The sequence below is a fragment of the Theropithecus gelada genome, chromosome 11, assembly GCF_003255815.1.
Source record: "Theropithecus gelada isolate Dixy chromosome 11, Tgel_1.0, whole genome shotgun sequence".
NCBI lineage: Eukaryota > Metazoa > Chordata > Mammalia > Primates > Cercopithecidae > Theropithecus > Theropithecus gelada.
In genome coordinates this window covers 21,807,553-21,830,750 of record NC_037679.1, presented here as the reverse complement: position 1 = coordinate 21,830,750, position 23,198 = coordinate 21,807,553, and the positions used below count along the sequence as shown (strand labels likewise).

The 23,198-nt window shown below is 43.8% G+C and overlaps 1 protein-coding gene across 1 annotated transcript in view; it reads left to right on the top strand.

Annotated features, from left to right (window-relative positions):
- Window positions 1–23,198, top strand: part of PPM1H (protein phosphatase, Mg2+/Mn2+ dependent 1H) — a 288,777-nt gene that overhangs the window by 248,715 nt on the left and 16,864 nt on the right. The window contains exon 9 of the mRNA XM_025402759.1: window positions 16,324–16,475. Coding sequence (XP_025258544.1) covers window positions 16,324–16,475 — 152 coding nt within the window. The remainder of the gene's footprint in view (window positions 1–16,323; window positions 16,476–23,198) is intronic.

The window sequence follows — 23,198 nt, the reverse complement described above, 5'->3', positions numbered from 1 at the left end:
TTTCCCTGGGTGGTAGTGATAAAATCATTCCCAAGAGAATTGACCTCTGTTGGGGGCCTCCAAAGCTTGATTAACGTATTGAAACCACCTAAGGGAGAATAACCGACCCACTTCCTCTCTTATTCCCCCATCCCGAGCCCACCTTCTTTCTGTGACTCCCTAAGAACATTCCCCTGCTGTCCTCTGTCTTTGCCAGGCATGGATCTTTATTTCACATTTGGGTTCTAAATTTCAAACCCAGCTCAGTCTGGTAGTTTTAACAGTTGTGGGGGGCTGGGGGTGGAATGTGTTTGAATTCTAAGAAAAAGGGCTCAAAAATCTTCTTGGAAATCAGCATTGTTCCCATTCATCATTGTGGCTCCTAATTCGATTTGATGAGTTAAATATAAATAAATCAAAAACATGTGGATCAAATTTATGTTGGAAAAAAAAAAACTCACAGGGGTTTAAAAATTAGTGAAGGGTTTCTAGCCAAACACGTTTTCAGTTTCGCTGAACACAAGGCGCTGGAAAAATCTCGAGTTTGCCAAACCCAAAGAGCAGCCGCCAGGTTTGCTGAGCTTCCCTCAAACCTTCCCCAGTCTAAGGCAGGGATTTCTGGCCAAGAACTGAATTCCAAGAGAGGCCCTCACCACCAGTCGAGCGCAGGCCTGTTCTCTGGAGGTGTGGGTTGAGTGTAGGGGATGTTTTGACTCCCCTCTAGCCTGCGGTACCTGGTTTTTCCTGCCTAACAGCATAGGGTGCAGCCTCTCCCCCAGCATAAGGAAAATGTCCCCAGCCAGGTCCCCCATCCTCTTGCTTAGTGAAGTTCGCCTTTAAACTTTTTAATACTGCCCTGAAAGAGTTCAGTGGACAAGGAAGGATTTGTTAACTCAAAGGCACTTGAGCCCAGGCTCTCCCCACATTCTTCTTTCCCAGAAATTCTCCCACTCCCAGTCCAGCACACATCTCATGTCCTGTAACTCAGAACAGCCCAGCACAGGCCGGCAGCCCAAACCTCCAGATGTTCTCTGTGCCACGCCCCTTTTTGGCCAGTGACAGGCCCTCCATAGAGCTAGGATTCTTCTTAATTTCACCCTTCTTTCCAGCCTCCACTCAAAGACCGTGCTGTTGCCTTTACCCCATTTTGGGCTCTTGGAGAAACAAGGCCTTCCTCTATTTGGGGCCAGTTTGTGGAGCCAGCTCCCTCCTCAGCTCAGCAAGCCCCCTTCCCGCCCCTGCTAGACTGAACCACAGGGTCCCAATTTTATTTCTGCTTCATTTTTCCTTTCTTTGTTTATCAAGATTCCTGTCAGCTATTTTTTATAACTCCAGATCACTTATTTAGCTCACTCTCAATTTTCTAAAATCTAGGTTTTTTTTTCTTTTATCTGAAACAGCCTTCTTTAAAAGAACAAAGACCTTAGACTGTAGTATCTGAATTCCAACCCAGCACCAGTGTTACCAGAGGACTGCACAAGCAATCACAGCCTGTCTTTTCTCTTCCTTAAGGTGGGGTAAAAATCCCTATGTTGACATGTTGTTAGGAAAAGCAAATGAGAACATCAGTGCAATTGCATGGCGCAAGATGTGGTACGTGGTCAGAGATGGTAAATATTAGTCTTCCTTCCCCACCGGCTTCTGGAAGGCTTCACACTTAAAGATTCCTTGTATTCACTTTCGTATTAATAGAGAATGGGCCAGGCACAGTGGATCACACCTGTAATCCCAACGCTTTGGGAGGCCAAGGCAAGAGAATCATTTGAACCCAGGAGTTCAAAACCAGCCTGGGCAACATAAGGAAAACCTTGTCTCTACAAAAAATAAATAAATAAATAATAAATCCTCCCAAACATATTATTTATAAATAATGAATTTATAAATAATAAATTAGACTACAGGTACGTGCCTGTAGTCTCAGCTACAGGGGATGCTGAGGTGGGAGGATCACTTGAGCCTTGGAAGGTTGAGGCTGCAGTGAGCCATGATTGTGCCACTGCACCCCAGCCTGGGCGACAGAGAAAGACCCTGTTTCCCACCACCCCTCCCCACAAAAAAGAGAGAGAATGAAGGCCAGGCACAGCGACTCACGCCTATAATCTCAATGCTTTGGGAGGCTGAAGTGGGAGGATCACCTGAGCCTAGAAGTTCAAGACCAGCTTGGACAATATAACGAAACCCTGTCTCTACAGAAAGTTTAAAAATTATCAGGGCATAGTGGTGCACACCTGTAGTCTCAGCTACTCGGGAGACTGAGGCTAGAGAATCACTTGAGTCCAGGAGTTCGAGGCTGCCTTGGGCTATGATCGCACCACTGCTCTCAAGCCTTGGTGATAGAGTGAGACCTTGACTCTCAGAATTCCTGCTTTGTTTGGGTTTCCCCATTTTCTCCCATGAAAACATGAATAATATTTAACATGTTTACATCTTAACATTTATAGTCTTCCGATTCTGGGTGACATTTTGTGCCCAAGCCAAAATCCCATTTGGGAAAAGATCATATTTTGTTATATTTTGTGCTTTCCGCAGTCTGGCCCATTCATGAGAAACAATATTGGTGCATATTGACATGGGAAAATGGCTGTGCCATCTGAAGTGAAGCAGAACATGATTGTTCATACAAAGAGTGTGATGATATACAGAGAAAAGCATATATGCATAGCTGAAAGTCTTGAAGTTTTAATAAATGGTAACAGTAATTCTATTTGGAAGAGGAAGACAAATTTGTTTTAAAGAATTCCCTGGGCGCCTCAAAAAAGCCTGGAGGCCATATGATATGGTGGTTAAAAAACTTAGACTGGTAATCAATCTTGGCTTCAAGCTCTATTGCCGCACTTACTAAGTGACCTTGAAAAAGTTACTTCCCTGGATCTCAACTTCCTGTTTGGTGAAAAAGAGGCCAATAGAGTTGTTATACTAAGGAATCCAAGGAAAAAAACTAAATGACATATAAAGTACTCCGCACAAATAAATATTAATTCCTAGCATAATAAATATTACTTCCTAGCGCCTCTTCCTAATCCATTACAACAACAAAATTTCACTGGTTCTTTCCTTAGATATCATGAGTCCGGTGGTGTTTACTGAGTAAAGCGCTGGGGAACATATCTTCAAGGAATTCAAATTTGTGGCTAGTTAGATGGTTAGACTAGCCAAGGAATAATGAGCCATAAAGCATGTGTTTCTTGCTTTCTAAGGGACTAGAGGATTTGGATATAGGAAGGAGAACTATATAATCTAAAGAAGAAGAGAATAGGACAATTTGTTTTAAAAGAAAGGAAGAAATAGTCTAGTGTGAAATAAAATTTGCCTTATGGGGCCGTTTGAGTTTGAAAGATTAGCTCTAAGGGCTGTTAGCTCTAATAAAGCTAATTACCACAGAGATCCTTGAACCGGACCTAAGGCGGTAGATAAGGTCTTCAGCAAGAGGAGTATCTTGGCTGTAACTGTGGGAGATGGGGGAGCTGCAGACAGGGCAGTCATTGCAGGACTGAGACTGTGGCAGTGAGGAGCTGAACTGGTGAAGGGACCGTGGAAACTAAAAGGTGGCACAGTGAGGCAGACTGGATTTAGAGGATGAAGCCGAGTAAAATTTAAAAAACAAGACTTCGCTTTCCAGCCTACATGAAAGGAAGAATGGTAGTACTTGTTGGGGTCTGAAGAGGAAAAAATATGCCTTTTTTTGTTGTAAGTTTTCTGAACCAATTAAAAAAATAGACACTGGAGTCTGGGGTCAAAATAACTTTAATAACTAGTGTAAAGTTAGATTGGTTTGGTTAAAATGGTTTGGATTTGAGACCAAAATGGAGTTCTCATTCGTCTCCTCTAGCCCCCAAATCAAACCCATGGAACAGCTGTGGGCTCTCATCTCCCAATCCCAGAGCGGGAAGGTCTTCCTAGTATTTACCTGCTGGAGGACAGGAGCAGAGGGAACAGGCACCACTTACAGACAAATAGAGACCACAGAAATAATCCAGGGAGTTCAATGTCCCATGTTTCGTCTTTCCAGTCTTATTGGGATAGAGGGCATGGAAGAGTTATATCCCAACACAATTCCTCTGTGCCCTTTTTGACTATAAAACAAACCTCCTCCAAAACTTAAAGGTTTTGCAGAACAATTTCTGTTTCTCTTTCATAGTTCCATTGGTTGACTAGGCTCAGCTAGGTGGCTCTCCCTTAGGACCTCTCACATAGCCACAGTCAGATGTGAGTTGGGGCTGGGGTTGTTCTGAAGACTTGTTGCGGCTAGAAGTCCAAGATGGCTTTCTCACATATTAATTGTTGGCTGTCAACTGGGAGTTTAGCTGAGGCAGCAGTACATGGCCTCTCCATGTGGTTTTGACTTCCCAGAGCATGGCAGCTGGATTCTGAGAGGAAATATCTAAGAGTGGGTGGTTCAAGAATCCCAGATAGGCGTGGTGGCATGTAGCTATAGTCTCAGCTACTCGGAGGCTGAGGTAGGAAGATTGCCTGAGCCCAGGAGCTCAAGGTCAGCCTGAGCAACATAGTGATAACCCATCTTGAAAGAAAGAGAGAGAGAGAGAAAGGGAGGGAGGGGTAGGGAGGGAGGGGAGGGGGGAGAGAGAGAGACAGAGAGAGAAAGGGAGAAAGGGAAAAGAGAAAGGGAGAAAGGGAGAAAAGAAAATAGTCCGAGGCAGAATCAGCAAGGCTTCTTAAAACCTAGCCTAAGAAATCCCAGAACATCAGCACTGCCACATTCTGTTGGTCCAGGACATCACTAAGGCTAGTCCATGTTTGAGGATAGGGGAATTGGATCCACCTCTTAATGTGAGGAATAACATGCTTGTACAGGAAGGGAAGGAACTGATGGCAGTCATCCTGGAGACAGACACTCTGTCACAGCCTTCCTGCAGAAATGCCCTCCCCACTGTGAAATCTTGAGGGTGAAAAGTAATAATCATCTGTCTTTCCAGGACTAAGTAATATAAGTTGATGAGTTAGCTGTTTAGCTAATTAAGAAAGGAAATCTAGCAGTGTAAAGGCAGATTTACAAAGAAGCTAATTAAACTTAAGTATTGGGGACCTTCGCTCAGATCAGCCCCTGTGAGTTCTGATTGTTGCCGGAAACTGTAGACAGGCTGTTCCAGATGAGGAGGAGCCAGGTTGCAATCAGGAAACATTTATGTAAACATTTCTCAAAGGAAAGGGACCTCAGCTTCCAGGGTTCCAGTAACATGTTGTGATTTTTTTTTTCTCATTCTTAATAAACATTCACATTAGTATCTAAATTTGTATTCATAATTACTTTTGTATTCTTAAACAGAGCCCCCAAAATTTCATAAACCTCAGACCTCACAAAACATGTATCCCCCTGCAAAAAGGGAAAATGAGGAGTTCTAAGGATACTTTGTTAGTCTTAAGCATTCATATTTGACAGCTTTCTTGAGCCACTCTCCAGCCCTGCATATCTGTAATATCTCATACTTCTGTGTTCTCAATTAGCATGGCACACCCTTGGGAGCAATTTGCCCCCTCCCACCACCGCCACCACTTTGAATATTTTGGGGGATAAAATCACATTAAGTGTACAGGTGGCCAGGCGTGGTGACTCACACCTGTAATCCCAGCACTTTGGGAGGCTGCGGCAGGTAGGTCCCGAGGTCAAGAGATCGAGACCATACTGGCCAATATGGTGAAACCCCGTCTCTATTAAAAATACAAGAATTAGCTGAGCATGGTGGCGGGTGCCTGTAGTCCCAGTTATTTGGGAGGCTGAGGCAGGAGAATCACTTGAACCCAGGAGGCGGAGGTTGCAGTGAGCCGAGATCTCACCACTGCACTCCAGCCTGGCAACAGAGCAAGACTCTGTCTCAAAAAACAAAGAGTATACAGGCTGGGTGTGGTAGCTCCTGCCTGTAATCACAGAACTTTGGGAGGCTGAGGCAGGTGAATCACATGAGGCCAGGAGATCAAGGGTAGCCTGGCCAACATGGTGAAACCCTGTCTCTACTAAAAATACAAAAACTAAGCATGGTGATGCATGCCTGTAATCCCAGCTGCTTAGAAGGCTGAGGCGCAAGAATCGCTTGAACCCAGGAGGCAGAGGCTGTAGTGAGCTGAGATTACGCCATTGCACTCCAGCCTGAGCAATGGAGTAAGACTCTGTCTCAGAAAGAAAAAAAAAAAAAAAAAAAAGTATGCAGAAGCTACTTCTCATCTTACATGGGAGAGACTTCATGATGTGGCCTGTGCATCTCCATCTCTAATCTCAGGTCTGGCTATAAAAATCAGTTGTGTGCATCTGTGTGTCATTTACATGGCTGGTTCTCATTTGGCCAATGACTTGAGATTTGCCAACCAGCTGTCGGAATAAAACTTGAGATTTACTCTGACACACACCAAAAAACTAACTTAGCAACTCACAAAATTCATGGTCACACAACAGAAACCAACCTGTATGTGTCAAACATTTCCTGTCATTGGAGATTGTTGCCCTCTGATCCCCTCCTGAAAAATAATAATTTCATTTGGATGTTTCAGTTAAATATGCTGTATCTTTTTTATATTTATTGCATTAATGCATATAAGAATGTTTAGAAGTTGGTTTAAAAAAAGCAAATCCCGGGCCTGGTGACTCATGCTTGTAATTCTAGCACTTTAGGAGACCAAGGTAGGAGGTTGGCTTCAGCTCAGGATTTCAAGCCAGCCTAGGCAACACAGTGAGACCCTGTCTCTGAAAACAACACAAAACTTAGCCAGGCATGGTATGTGCACCTATAGTACCAGCTACTTGGGAGGCTGAGGTGGGAGGATTCATCGCTTGAGCCCAGGAGGTGAAGGCTGTGGCGAGACATTGCACCAGTGCACTACAGCCTGGGCCACAGGGGAAGACCCTGTCTTTGAAAAAGAAAAAAATGCAAATCCCTGGAATCCACTTCCTGAAAATCTGAATCATTGATCTAGGATGAGTTCTAAACATTTTTACATTTTGGATAATTCTGTAGTAAGTGATCTAAAGACCACTCTTTGAGAAACAGATAATGTCACAGGATCCTTAGGGTGTTGCTTCACCAGCCGGAAACCTCTATGGCTGGTGGTGTCTTTGCCCAAGTTTTGCTCAGGCCCACTGGGCCAGTTCTGCCCACTCAGCCTGGCAGGCTGCACTCAGCTTTTGCTACCAGCTCAGAGCCCATGCCTGCCAAGAGCGAGCCAGGCACAGAGCAGTGAGGGGTGTGTGAGCGAGTAAGCAAGTATGGGGTTCGGCCACTACACACATCCAGACATACCACCTGTGGCACCAGCACAGGTGCCAGTTCCCTGCCGTGGCTGAACCAGGCATACCACAAGCAGCTTCCATTGTGGGCACCAGGGAATGCGGTGGTACCTGAAAGCTTGGAGGTACCAGGAACTGTAGAGCCCCAAAGAGGGTGTTACAGCCCTGGCTCAGGGAGCTCCTAAGTCTAGGTTCCCCAAAGGGCCATGGCTCTTTCCTCCTCTTTTCTCTCCTCCTCATTGCCTGCAGTGTGGCAAGAGTGAGGCGTTTCAGCCCTGTTTATGTTACAACAGTGGGTCCTGAGTTCTTGTCCCACGTCCAGGAAGAATGAGGTACATGGGCAACTGGAGGATGAGCAAGGCCAAGAGGTGCTTTATTGAGCTATTGCTCACCCAGGAGACCTGAAGTGGGTAGCTTCTTTCCACAGGCAGGTCGTCTTGATGAGTGCAGCCCTCAGTGGAGAGGAGACCCAGAGTGAGTAGCTCCTATCTGCAGGCAGGTTGTGCCATTGTTTCTGTGAGTCTGGCTGAGTCCAGGGTTTTTACAGGCTTCAGAAGGGAGGAAGTGCATGCTGATTGGTTCATGGGTGGCCATGAGTGGGCCAGAAAAAGCACCATAAGTTCTCACTCCAGGTCGTGAGCCCCACCTGGAACTGACAGCCTGACTCCCATGCTTCAAGCTATCCCTGGCTTGAAGGTGCTGCTTCACCAGGGACCTGCCCCTTTCTACCCAGTAACATGTCTGCCTCCTGCTGCCATCAACATGTCATCCATGACACCCTGGCTGTCTGCATCAAGAGGTGCCTGCAGGCCCACCTTGAGCCACCCTCAGCCCTTCCCCTTGGCCTCCCTCTCATGCTTGGTGGTGACCAAAGCCCAGAGGTGGCTGAGGTGGCAGGGGGCTGGCACATCAGTGCTGCCCCAAGCCCCCACACACCCAGCCAGGTCATGACAGTGCCCAGGCTCAGTCACAACTTTGCTCCACACTGGAGTGGGCACTGGGAGCTGAGAGAGGCCAGGCAGCAGGAGCAGGCACTTCTGAGCCTGCAGGGGCAGGGGTACTTCCAAGGCACCCAAGAGCATAGGGATGCCTGGGTCTGTAGCCATGGTTGGGTGGCTGCACCTGCACCTGGAAGGAGAGGGCTCCTGCCCCACCAACTTGGGGGCTCCCACCAGCTCCATGGAGCACACAACCCAGTTGTGCCACCCCTGCTACAGCCAGCATCTTTGCAGCGGCTGCTCCAGACAGACTGCTACTGCCATCAGTAAGCTGTTCTTCACTGTGCTGCAGGAACTTGCTTTACAATCCTAAAATGGGTTTGTGATGCATCCATATTGTAGTCCCAGATTGTGTGATTCACTCCTACAATGCATGTGGCTCATGCCAGGCTGGTGGGTTAAGGATATGATATACCTCATTCTGCACTTGAACAAGCTATGTCTTGGGCTTCTTGCTACCAGAACAACTGCAATCAGTGGGATTGACTTTGTCACACAGCAGGTATCCCACAGTTCACCTGTGGTGATTATATCTCCCCTTCTAAGGCAGCATGCATAATACCTTGCTCACTGGCTCTTGAGATCTCTGAAAACCTTCTGTGGTGAAGAGTCCTGTAAAGTAGTGACACTGATTCTTTCAGTCCCAATGGCCAGAAGCAGCAGTCATTTTATTATTTATATGTCAGGTGACCATCTTACTTAACCCCTCAACCAGGAATTTTCAAGAATCAAAGGGGACATTATTAATAATTATGCTGGGAAAACAGGTGCAAACCAAAACTATTGGAGCAAACAGGGATATGTGGTCACTCTCTGCCTCACCTACCTCCTGGATGGACTTGAGGCAACTCGGTTCATCTGTTCTGCACCCTCATGTTTGCATTCACAGGTTAGGATTTCTTCTGATGCTTATCTTTGCAAATGGGCATTTTTGTGAAGATAGACTTATTCCTCAAATAATTATTGAGCTATATTGAAACCCATTCATTCACTAATTCATTCAATGGTCCTTTGGATTTACTGGTGAACAAACCATTGGAAACCCAGAGACTTGTAACGTGCCAGGCCTTGTGTATAGAAAGTGGAAACTTTATGCAATAGCAGCCAGGCATTGGTTATATCTTCAGGCTCTCTGCACAATATCTCATATTTTAGCTGGTTTAGAAAGAAACTTTTTGAGCTATTATATTGTATCTACCCTCCAAATTCAAATGTTTGGTCTGTAGACTCCAAAAAACAAACTCTCAAGAATATCTATGGCATATTGCAAGTATAAACGTATACCTGCAGCCAAAACAGCTCCTTTTGCATAGTATGAGCAGCCAATATATTTGTAACACTTCGGTGTCACTGGATTCACTTGCAGCCCAATGTTCTAAAGTCCTGTGGTCAGTCACATCAAAGCCTGATGCTGTGATGAGAGTCGGAGGATGTTGGAGCCATGAGCAGTGGCCACCTAGGTCTAACTTCTCATTTCACAAACAGAGGGCAGATTTGAGAAGTCTAGCCTCACCCTCCCCACTCCCCAGGGGACATCCAGTACTGTGGCCAAACCAAGCAAGGTAAGGCTGCCCAAACACACCAGCCCTTTCTCACATCCCCAGGCTTTGGCCCCTGCAGCTTCCTCTTCACGTAAGGCATACAATGTCCAGCTCGTCCATCCAAGGAATTGGTACTCCCCTTACCTTTGGTATTCCCAGCAAATGGTCTGTAAGCTTTGAAACTGAATGAATAAAGTGATTTTGCCTAATAAGCAGAGGTGGGTTTCAAACCCAAGTCTTCTGCCACCAGATTCAGTGTTTGTTTCATGACATCAAGTAGCGTATATAGAATACTACAGAGAATTAGGGTGTAGTCTTGGTAGCCTGCTGGAATGCCAGTCTTGAAATGATCAACTTGTTTTATAGGACTGCAGGAAGTATGTTGGTGTTTTATTTTCTTCTTGTTATAAGTGTCATTTTCAAGGATCTATAGGTTCAGCTGTTGGGTTGGACATATGAAGTAGAAGGGATAAGATTTCATCTCTTTGTTTCCCACCAACTATTGGCAACCTTTACCTTGGGAACCACCTTTGGCTATTTCTGCCAGGAAACACTATTGAGAGCTCCAATCACTGCTATTTTAAATGAGACTTTGGGAATTGAATCCCTGTTCCCCTGAGCCCACTCTTAATCCTTTCCTTCTACCAACTAGACGATATTCAGATGTGGTTGCCCTGAGGTCAGCACCATAAAAGAATTAAAATTGGCAGTTCCCTTCCACATTATTTGATCTTAATTACAGCTTTGTGAGAGAAGTAGAGCAGTTGTTATAATATTTCCTTTTTCTTGTGTTTTTCAGTTTTTAAAAAATGATTTCAGAGATAGGAAAATTGAGCACTAGGCCAGGTGTGGTGGTGCGTATGTGTAATTCCAGCACTTTGGGAGGCCAAGGTGGGCAGATCTCTTGAGCTCAGGAGTTTGAGGCCAGTCTGAGAAACAGGAAATTTGTTTCTACAAAAAGTAAAAAAGTATAGGTGGTGTGCACCTATAGTCCCAGCTACTTAGGAGGCTGGGAGGGTTGCTTGAGTGTGGGAGGCTGAGGCTGCAGTGAGCCAGAATTGTGCCACTGTACTCTAGCCTGGGCGACACAGCAAGACCCTGTCTCAAAAAAAAAAAAAAAATAAGAAAGGTGGATCTTCTCAAGTCACAAGGCTTGTTAGAAGCAGAGACCTGAAGCAAGGCTTCTGATAAGAAGGGCAAGCCTCCTTCTCTTCCACAAAGCCAGTCCTGAGCTGCAGGAGCTCATTGTCCTACATTGAGTACTTAAAAGGGAAAAACCAGTTTGGAGAATCTGCTGAACTGATCAAGATGTAAAAACCGTAAGCAGCAGAGATTTGGCAAATGGAAGAATTGATGGATTCTTTTTAAAAGTAGCTTTAAGAAGCCAGCGTCAGCTTATAGTGGTATGAGCCCTCCTAACATGCCACTGAAATATTATCAATAATAAGGCAAAGATGGGAGCAAGTATTACACAAACGCTGAAACAGCAGCCTGCAGCCGAGCACTAAGTGGAGGTGCTGTATTAAAGAGTTGCTTGTCACAGGCTCCTGTGTAAAATAAGTGCCCAATGTTGACATTAAGGACATCTCTAAGTGCTCTGAAACCGAGGGCTCTGTGAGAGCAGTCAGCATTTGGCTTATTCAGAGCACATTAGTCAATGTTCTTGTTTGCCCCCAGACTTATTCCTGCTCCCCCACACTGAATGTTTATTGGCAGCTCCCCTGAAAACAAAGGAAGAAAAGGAAAGAGTTTGCCACTTCTGTTATATATCAGCACATTACGTTTTCTTGATGATTTGGAAGTGTCACAATTAACAAACTAAATCTGTTGGATCACCATGAAATGAGGGGGTCTTCTGAAAGTATCTTGTATGTTTAATTTGTTTCTTCCTCTCTCCTTCCCCTGTTTATGCTTTGTCTCAGCAAGTATGTCCTGAAGACCTACTGTGGTTTACACTATAGAAGATACTGCTAGACCCACAGAGGAAATACAAATTGGGATTTCTGGGCCTTCAGAAGTTGAATTTTGGTGGGACAGTAAGATGACTAACTCCCTGGGTGTTCATTGTAAGCTGGACAGGGGTAAATACCCAATAAGGAAATGCTTTCCTTGGTTGTGAATTGAGTGCTAGGCACAATGCTCTGTTCTGGGCACAAAAACAGATAGGATAAAATGGACCTTACCCCTAAATGAGTTTCTCATCTGTTACAGTTTTTCAAGGTGAGATTCCCCCCACCACTTGCATCAGAATTCCCTGGGTCCTTGTTGAAGTATGCAGCTCAGATCTGTACAATCAGACTCTTAAAGGTAGGATCTCTGAATCTTAATTTGGTTAAGGTAGCACTCCAGGTGATTCTAAACACATTTAGGTTTGAGAATATCTAATCTTTTAGAAGAGACAGAAAAGTGGGCCCTGAAAGGCTGATAACAAAGATGCCAGCGGTGTTTCAGGACCAGCGTGCTATTTGTCAGTTGCCTGTCTCCTTTGTTGTGATCAGATCATAAGGAAAGCTTCAGAAGCCTCATGAGGGGATGGAGCACATTCACTTTTTGTTCTTCACCTGGTTGCTCTGGCAAAAGCAATAATATTCTGCCATATTCCAGATTCAGATTCTGCTGAGATAGGATCAGCCTTGTCAGTCTTCCAGGGTAGATCAGATGCTATGTACCTCTCTCTGTACCTAAAGGACAAGGCACAGAGCTTCATCTCTGTGGGACAATCAGTTTCAACTACTATTCATTCAGTGAACCAGGTGTCAAGTTGGGCATTGAAGATACAAAGAGGAAAAAACAGTCCCAACCCTCATGGTGTTTACAGCCTAGTGTCAGGACAGGGCCATAAATCGATGATTACAGTTTCATACAAAACTGATAGACAAAGGTTTACCCACAGTGAAACACATAGGTAAATGTTACATTAGTGGGTGTGAAAGGATTGTGCCTGCAGAGGACCAGGGAAAAGAAAGATGGCCTCTCTTTGGTCCTCCTCAGGATTGCTTTGGCAGGAGAGAGTGGCAGCCACCTTTCTCAGCCCCCCTTGTTCACCACCAGTCTAACACTGAGTAACAGAAACTCAAAGGAAGGTTGGGGAGGTGCAAGAAGGGACCCATGGGAAATTGACTTGCTCAGATGGTATCTTCTCAGAGAGGCCCACCATGACCTCATCTTCTAAAATGACACGGTTGTTCTCCTTACCATGCTGGATTTTTCTTCAGAGCATCTGTCATCTTCTGACATTGTAATTTATTTGTGTGTCTATCTTGTCTACTAGTTTAGAAGTTGTGAGAGGCTTTGTCAGTTTTGTTCACTGTGTCCCCAGTGCCTGGAAAACAAGTTGGCACACAGCAAGTATGCAATAAAAGTGTACTGAAGGCAGCAGAAAGGCAGGTCCACACAGGTCCCATTTTTCAGCTGCTCAGATTATATTGCTCCGAAAAACTGCAAGAATCTCAAGGATTCGTCTGGCTTTTCTCTCCCTTTCTTGGCAGATGGGAACCCAGGAAGGAGCCATTAGAAGGTCTGACCATGTTCCCCAGTCCCACTTCAAAGGCTTTTCTGTAGCACACCTGTCCCCTCCAGGGCTGCAAAGACTCTTCCAGATGTCTGAGTCCTGGGGAGCTTCAGAGCCCATTAGTTTGATGTGAGGCTTCCAGGAACGTTAAGAAGCTATTTAAGGAATTGAACAGGGGAACTTTGAGGATGTGAGTATGGTCCGATTGAGTAAGGCCAACAACAGCTTCAGGGAGGGAAGGTCAGGACTCCAGAGCCCAGTGGAATCCTTTGAAGCCTTTGCTGCTGGGGAGGATGAGCACACAGTGGGATGACTTGCACGGCAGTCCAATTCTTCTGAAAACATTTTTGCAAAATGTTCTGCATCACAGGTTATTGTATAAGACACGAGTTGTAAGTGGAAAGTTAGCAAAGATTTTTGGAAATTGGCTAAAGGGCAGGAAACAGGGTGGTTGTAAAAACCTCAAAAGATGTTAATTGGGGAGTGCTTCATGGACCAGGGTTGTGATCAGCTTTTTATTATTTTCATAAAAATTACATGAAGAATGGTCTTGACAAGGATTTTCTTGTTAGCTAAATAAACTACATTAGGGAGCCGAGCATAGAAATGGAAACGGTAGAATTAGGGAAAGATTACATTTATTGATGGAATTGAAGAGTAGCATTTTATAACGTGTGTATGTATCAACCCACATCCATTCTGTTGGCCAGATTTCCATTTGAGTGTGGACAAGACAACTTCAGCTTGAATAACACAACCTGTCACATTTCTTGGGTCAGCAGGAAACACTTTAAAGAAGGTTTGGCACCCTACTCATAGAGCAGACTCTGAAATTAAATGGATGTTATCTGTAGACCTGAACCCTCTCTTTTAGAAGAAGCTGCAAGGCAGATGGAATCTCCTGTTTACTACCAACATAAGACTGGGACATCCACATCTCACCACCTCTTATGACTCAATATTGTCTATCAGATGGAGTTCAAATTATCCCAAAAATTTATTGTAGATATAACCCAATAAGAAGCTAGGAATCAATCCCCCAAACACTATTTTTGTTTTTAAAAGACTGGGTCTCACTCTGTCACCCAGGCTGGAGTGCAATGGCACAGTTATGGCTCACCACAGCCTCAAACTCCTGGGTTCAAGCAATTCTCCTGCCTCAGCCTCCCAAGTAGCTGGGACCACAGGCATGCACCACCATGCCCAGGGTCTCACTGTTTTAATTTTTGTAGAGACAGGGTCTCACTATGTTGCCGAGGCTGGTCACGAACTCCTGGCCTCAAGTTATCCCCCTGCCTTGGCCTCCTATCAGTGTCTCTCAAGCAAAGTTATTGTATACTGAAAGTAACAACACAGTGAACCAGTACTTGAAGCTAGGAGCCCGGAGGTGACATTTACAGTCTGTCTAGAGCCCACTCTAAGGAACAGTCTCCACAGTCGTCATAAAGTCCACTGAGCCATTGATTCCCTTGTGTACAAATCTGGCCCAGTAGGAATCCTCTCTGACCTTGCTACTCAGGGCTCAGTCTGTGAACCTGCAGCATTGGCATCACCTGGGAGGAAGCTGAACCACAGCTCTCAAGCCCACCCAGAGCTGAATTGTAATCTGGATTTTAGCAGGATCCCTAACTGATTTCTGTGCACATTAATATTTGAGAAGTTAAACTCTGACACACCCAAGAATCATAGAAAATAAAGCATAGGAGGGTTGCTTGTTTCTGACAGAGTGAAAATTGGACCACATTCGTCAGTGACCTGAGGACAGAATTCTGACATTTGGGACTTTCTGGTCTGCTGGAAACTGAAGCTTTCCTGTTTTCTTTAATTTGGCTTAAAAGGCTAGTGCCTTCTGCGGAACATAAGTTTAGCCTTAAGTGAGCATGCCTTTTGAAAAGAAGATGTTAAACGCCAGTGCAGTGTACTCCTGAGTGTTCTTCCCTTGAGCATGGCTCATGTGCCGGGCCATTAGCTAATTGTTACCTTCTTGTTCACAGTCCACAGAGGCCTGGCGCCTGGCGGCTGCTTTTCATTTGAACTCATTCACCCAGGGCCCTGTGGATAGACATTTTGTTGTGTTCTGCTGCTGGGAACAGGCTGTCAGCCCACAGGACCAGCCCCACGGCAGGGCATCACTAGCCTGGACAAACCTTTCTAAAACATAGGAGGCTTGGCTTTCAAAGACCTCAACACATTCAGTCTCTAGGCTGAGGTGATATGATTGTCTCTAGATCTCAGATGACATAACAATGGCTGTGCCGTGAGACACGTGCCCTGACCCGTCGCTTTCACTCAGACTTGCATTTAGAAAATACAGGAATGGGCTGGGCGTGGTGGCTCACACCTGTAACCCCAGCACTTTGGGAGGCTGAGGCAGGCGGATCACTTGAAGCCAGGGGTTCCAGACCAGCCTGGCCAACATAGTAAAAGCCCGTCTCTACTAAAAATACAAAAATTAGCTGGGTGTAGTGGCACACGCCTGTAATCCCAGCTACTTGGGAGGCTGAGGCGGGAGAATCACTTGAACCCTGGAGGTGGAGGTTGCAGTGAGCTGAGATCATGCCATTGTACTCTAGCCTAGGTGACAGAGTGAGAGACTCCATCTCAATTTAAGAAAGAAAGAAAGAAAATAGAGTAATGAGGGAGGCCGAAGGAGATTGACTAAATTGACTTGCTTTTGTTCTCAGTTCATGAGATGGTGTAGGCAGGGGTTGATTCTGCCAAACTAGGAGCGAGGAGCAGTGAAACCCCAAACCCCTCTCCACACATTCTTATCCCTCCCCACCCACATTGAAGTAGGATGAACATAGAATTGTGGCCTAGCCCACAAGTACTAAGCCCACCTCTTAGGCTCATTCACAAATGTGTATTAGGCTCCATGTGTCTATATAGCAAGTCTCCAAGGGAGACTATCCCTGGCCACAAAGCTTGCTGTATAATGAAGTACCCTACAATGAAAACCACTAGGCTGGCAGGAAAAGGGAAGGGGAATCACAAGTCAATTTGTTAGGGAGAATAATACGCTTCCAATTTCTTAAGTGGTGGCATTCCTGGTTTTTTCAGGTAAGAATCTACGATCTTTCAAAATATGATCATGGAGCAGATGATGTGCTGATCTTGGCCACTGATGGACTCTGGGATGTTTTATCAAATGAAGAAGTAGCAGAAGCAATCACTCAGTTTCTTCCTAACTGTGATCCAGATGATCCTCACAGGTTTGTGCATTTCTACAATTGTAGGGTTTTTCCTCAAGCATTCTTCCATGACATGCCTGAAATAAATAATAATCATGCAGTTTTCATAATTCATGACTTAGAGGCTGATATGGATGGTACAGTAACCAAACTGCAGAAGGGATTATCTTTCTTGTAAGAGGTACTTTCTGACCGGGCATGACAGCTCATGCCTATAATCCCAGCACTTTGGGAGGCCCAGGCGGGTGAATCACGAGGTCAGGAGTTCTAGACCAGCCTGGCCAACATGGTGAAACTCTGTGTCTACTAAAAATACAAAAATTAGCTGGGCATGGTGGTGGGCACCTGTAATCCCAGTTACTTGGGAGGCTAAGGCAGGAGAATTGCTTGAACCTGGGAGGTAGAGGTTGCAGTGAGCTGAGACCGCGCCACTGCACTCTAGCCTAGGCGACAGGGTGACCCTGTGTCTCAAAACAAAACAAAACAAAAAAAAGAGGTACTTTCTCTGCCAAATAAAAATTCTCCTTAAGTTGAACCTAGATACAGGTGGTAAAGAATTTGAGTATTTAGGCATTTCAGCAACATACCTTTCTCACATTTTTATTTCCTCTAAACTATCCTCTAAAGTAGAAATAATCCCATTTTTGATCCTGTTGATGAGAGTGATGGCAAATGCATCCCAGCATTGATGGTCATCCATTGGAGAATTGTTTCTTTTGAGAAATATTTGGTAACGAGAGAAAGATCCAAGTTAAGTACTTCTTACAGTCTAGCGGCAGTGTAAATTACCTAAACATCCTCAGAAGACTCTCAGAAATAAACAGAAACTACCTCTCGAGAAAGGCAGCTTTAACTAGAACACAAGTCACCATGAGTAAAAGCCAGCAGGAATAACAGAGAAATCAGAATTGGACCCGTAAATACTTCTTTATTGGATTTAGCAGTCAAAAATATAAATATTTTTAGGTGAGAAAGGTGACACACGCCTGTAGTCTCAGCTACTTGGGAGGCTGAGGCACGAGAATTGCTTGAACCTGGGAGGCAGAGGTTGCAGTGAGCCAAGATCGCGCCACTGCACTCCACCCTCGGTGACAGAGCAAGGCTTAGTCTCAAAACACAAACAAAAGTAAGCCAACAAAAATATAAATATTTTAACATGCTTCAGCAGATTTTTTTTAGCCAAGCATGGTGGCTCGCACCCGTAATCCCAACACTTTGGGAGATGATGCAGGAGGATCACTTGAGCCACAGGAGTTTAAGACAAGCCTGGGAAACATGGTGAAACCCCATCTTTACAAAAATTAGCTGAGCATGGTGGTGCAATGCCTGTAGTTCCAACTGCGGGAGGCTGAGGTGGGACTGCTTGAGCCCAAGAGGCAGAGGTTGCAGTGAGCCAAGATAAATCGCACCACTGCACTCCAGCCTAGGCAGCAGAGCAAGACTCTGTCTCAAAACAAACAAAAAAATTTAAAGCATTTAAAATATGAGCCTTAAAAGAGACTAAAAAAATGACTAAACAATTTTTAAGAAAATGGAATTCTAGAGATGAAAAATATAAAAACAGGGATTAAAAATTCACTGAATTAAACAGATTAGAGCTAGTTGAAGAGAACACTGGTGAACTAAAAAATTGATCTTAATAATCCAGTCTATGGCTTAGACAAAGAGAAAAGAAAATGTGAAATGAGACTAAGAGACTAAAAAGATGGCCTAAGGTGCTCTAAAAGAATTCCAAAAGGATAAACTATAGAAGATGGGAAGAAGTTCTGGAATTTTTTGACAATACTAAACGTAAGATTCAGAAAGCCTGACAAATCTCTGGAAGGAGAAATAAAATAGTGAAACTGAAGAACAGCTGAGTGCAGTGGCTCATCCATGTAATCCCAGCACTTTGGGAGGTGGAGGTGGGCAGATCACCCGGGGTCAGGAGTTCAAGACCAGCCTAGCCAACATGGTGAAACTCCCATCTCTACTAAAAATACAAAAATTAGCCAGGCATGGTGGTGCATTGGTGTAATTCCAGCTACTCAAGAGGCTGAGGCATGAGAATTGCTTGAACCCAGGAGGTGGAAGTTGCAGTGAGTTGAGATCACGCCACTGCACTACAGGCTGGGTGACAGAGAGACTCTCTCTCAAAAAAAAAAAAAAAAAAAAAGAGAAAACTGAAGAACTTTAACCTCTTTGCCTCCCAAAAAGATACTAAAAGCAGCCAGGAAAAAAAAAAAAAGACATTTGGACTGACAGCCAACTTTCAAAAGCAAACGGTGCCAATGATGGGATTATATCTTCAGCTGGCTAAGAAAAAAATAACTGTTAATCTAGAAATTTTAGATGTAGTAAAACTATCAATAATAAGGATGAAGTAAACAAATTTTCAGGCAAAACTTAAACTGATACATATTACTGCCAACTAACCTCTTCTGAAGAAACTTCTACAGGGTGTGCTCAGATAAGAAAAGGAAATGATCCCAGAGGAAATATCTGAGAAATAAAATGGATTATTAAGCTAAAATATTAGTAAACGTGGGTATATTTAAATATACATTGACTATGTAAAACAGTAATAAGAATGTCTAATGTGTGGGGTTAAAAATGATAGAACTAAAATATTGCATAAAAATAGTGTACAAATTGTCAACGAGGGGGTGTTACTCAGCTCACATGCTGTGCTTCTTTTGAGAAGTTAATGGTGTTTAACTTTAGGCTTTAAGTAAACAAGTTTAAATAGCTAAGAAAACTGTTAAAATAATAGAAAGGGTAACTTCTAAACTAGTAAAGGAGAAGAAACTCACATGGAGTAAAAACCAAACTTCTAAATAACTTATGAATCAAAGGAAAAAATTATAATGAAAATTAAGAAGTACCTGGGCCTGAATAATAATATATATCAAAACTGTAAAGGCTGAATTTTTTAGCTTTTTTTTCTAATTTAATAAACTAAGCATAGATAAAGACCCCACTCACCTCTGACCTGCCAGAATTGACTATTATCCCTCTATGCCATGAGCTAACTTTATCCAAAGCATCCCCCTGTGTCACCGGGAACCTCTGGCCACAAGATCCTGATTTCTGAAAACAGAGAAGAAAAGAAAGAAACCCTTAACCACAGAGAAAGATATTTCTCAGAGTGAGGCCCTAAGGGCTGACTTGTGTTACTTGGCTAGTTTAGTCTATATTCTTTGCATAAATGTACACAAAAGAATTCTTTTTTTTTTTTTTTTTTTTTTTGAGACGTAGTTTCGCTCTTGTTGCCCAGGCTGGAGTGCAATGGCATGATCTCGGCTCACCGCAACCTCCACCTCCACCTCCCAGGTTCAAGCGAATCTTCTGTCTCAGCCTCCTTAGTAGCTGGGATTACAGGCATGAGCCACCATGCCCGGCTAATTTTGTATTTTTAGTAGAGACGGGGTTTCTCCATGTTGGTCAGTCTGGTCTCAAACTCCCGACCTCAGGTGATCCACCCGCCTTGGCCTCCCAAAGTGCTGGGATTACAGGCATGAGCCACCATGCCCGGCAAGAATTCTTATAACTTAAAGGCTCTAAGGAGCCAAAGGAGTGAAGCTGTCTACCTAAGTTGATCCACAGAATCAGTACAATTATAACCAAAATATCAATAGTGTTTTTATGGAGCCCAGCAGTTCCATTCTTAGGTCTGTACCCTGGAGCGGTGGTTCTGAAAAGCATGGTCCTTTGAGCTACGTGGCATCTGCAGCACCTGAGAACTTGTTAGAAATGCAAATTTTGGCTGGGCATGGTGGGTCATGCCTGTAATCCTAACACTTTGGGAGGCTGAAGCAGGAGGATCACCTGAACCTGGGAGTTCAAGACCAGCCTGGGCAACATAGTGAGACCCTGTCTCTACTTATATATATATTTTATAAAAATTTTTTTTAAAAGAGAGAATTGCAGATTTTCAGGGCCCACCTGAAATCAAAACTCCAATGGCAGGACCAACCATTTGTGTTTTAACAAACCATCCAGGTGATTCTGATGCCACTAACATTCGAGAACCTACACCCCTGGAAAAACTCTTGCATTGTCATTCATGCAAAAAGATATTCACAGAATTGTTTTTAATACAGAAACTGGAAGTAATTTGCATGTCCAGTGGTGGGATGGGTAAACAAAAAATGGGATACTTTATGGAACCTCCCCTACCCCCAAGATGAGCCAAAGCTGTGCTCATTAACAGGGAAGAATCTCAAAAACATAATGTTGAGTTTAATAAGCCATAGAGGAATACATACATTAGGATTCTATTTACATGAAGTGAAAACTACCAATATATTATTTAGGGATATAGACATTAAAACTATAATAAAAACCAAGAGAATTGGCCCAAAATTCAAGATAATGGTTACTTTGAGAAGAGAAGAGGCAGGTACCAAGGGGAATATATGCTTGAGGCCTGTTGGGTTTCTATGATATTTACTTGATAATATTCTGTTCCTTCAAGTAGATGGCAGGTTATTGTTGTGTTATTTTTAAACTATAAATGTTATATACATCTGTTTGTATGTAAAATATGAGAGGCAGGGTAGTCTAGTGGTTAAGAGCCTGTAATCTATAATTACTTCCCGAGTTGAATTTTGGCTCTTCCCCTTCTAGACTTAGGACCTTGGGAAAATTTCTTAACTCTTCTATGACTTTGATTCTTCATGTGTAAAATGGAGATTCCAGTAGTATTAACCTCATACGTATATATTATTAGGTGAAGGGCCTAATAGATAATAAGCACTTACAGACATGTTTGTTGTCATTATGTCTCATATATTTCACAACAGAAATTCAGGAAATGTGAAGGTAGACCATCTGTCTCCTCCTAGAATTGTTTGATATAATTTAGCTCAGGTGCAGAGGAATTGATGGCACTATAATTAAATATTCTTTTATTTGAATATGAATGTGTTTTTCGCCTTTCAAGTTTCAAGTTATGTATCCCACTTGTTAGCAACATTCTCATGTTGATTTTTCTCTACTATGATTATTTTTATAAAGCTTTGCACAGCCAGCTGCCAGTTGTGCATTAAAAGGCACTCAGCACTTTTTTTCTGTGTCTAAGCTGGCTTGGTCTTTCTTACCAGCCCGTCTTTTTCCAGGGTGATAAATCTGTATGCCAAGGAGTGGTAAACTGTGGGCAGTGTGCACATGCCAGGTCAGAGCAGACTCCTGGGGTCCACAAGAACTGTTGCCTAGGGAGGCAGGGTTCACAAGGATCTCTTTGGAACAAACAGGATGGGAAAGAAAAATGTTTTCAGTATGTCTTTCGGGGAAGATGGCAAACCTAAGCAATAGAAAGAATCCTGTATCGGATAGATGAATGAATAAAATGGAAAATTGTGAGGGGAGCACAGTTTATCAGCAAGAAATAAACTCTCAGACTGCAGACTAGACAATTATGGTTGTAAAGACAGGTGCAATGGTGCGTGCCTGTAATCTGAGTGACTCTGGAGGCTGAGGCAGGAAGATGGCTTAAGCTTGAGTTCAAGACCAGCCTGGACAACACAGCTAGACTTCCTCTCTAAAAATAAGGAAAAAAAAAGGTGTTTTAAAAGACAGAACTGGCCTGAGCGCAGTGCCTCACACCTGTAATCCCAGCACTTTGGGAGACCAAGGCAGGCAGATCACTTGATGCCAAGAGTTCAAGACCAGCCTGGCCAATATGGTAAAACCCCATCTATACTAAAAGTACAAAAATTAGCTGGGCATGGTGGCTCCTGTAATCCCAGCTATTCGGGACACTGAGGCACGAGAATCCCTTGAAGCTGGGAAGTAGGGGTTGCAGTGAGCCGAGATGGCGCCACTGCATTCCAGCCTGGGCGACAGAGTGAGACCGTCTCAAAAAATAGAAAAGGAACGGAAGAGTCAAGGTTTTCTTCTTAACGAATAACTCCCATTCTGATTCATTCATTTGGGAAATACCACTAAGGACCTATTTTGTGAGCCAAGGCCTGCTAGACACTTGTGAAGAACACAGACCTCAGCTCTGCTTTTTGAGTTTAAAGTCTGGAGGGATTACAGCAGCATCAACCTAAAGCAAAGGATGTCTACACTTAAACCTGAAGAATAAACAAACAGGAGCGAGGCAGGGGTCAGGAGTTGGGGAGAAAAAATATGGCACATTCTGGAACCCAACAGTCAGTGTGGCTGCTGGCCTTGGAGGTGGGGAGCAGAATGCCAACAGATGAGGTGTGAGGGGTCAGCAGGGGCCCATGATCTCATGAGATCATGAATGTGAAAATTATTTGTGTTAAAGGAAGTCTGTGGTAACGATATGGAATTTATGTAATTTGTTCATTATGATTGACAACCAGGAAGTATTCTGCAAAATCTGATGGTGAGAAACAAGATGAGGATTGTTTTCCTACCCCTGTGTGTTCCTTAGTAATTACACCATATTGGGACTTCAGAGAAACTTAATTTGTTTCAGACTGACAATTTAGGTCTTAGCCAAGAAACCTTTGCTCAGACCAATGTCCTAACGCATTTCTCCAATGTTTTCTTCTAGTAGTTTCGTAGTTTCAGGTCTTATATTTAACTCTTCAATTAGTTTTTATTTGATTTTTGTATATGATGAGAGATAGGGGTCTAGTTTCTCTTTTCTGCGTGTGGATATCCAATATTCCCAGCACCATTTATTGAAGAGACTGTCCTTTCCCCAGTGTATGTTCTTGGCACCTCTGTTGAACATGATTTGGCTGTAAATGCATGGATTTACTTCTGGGTTCTCTATTCTGTCCCATT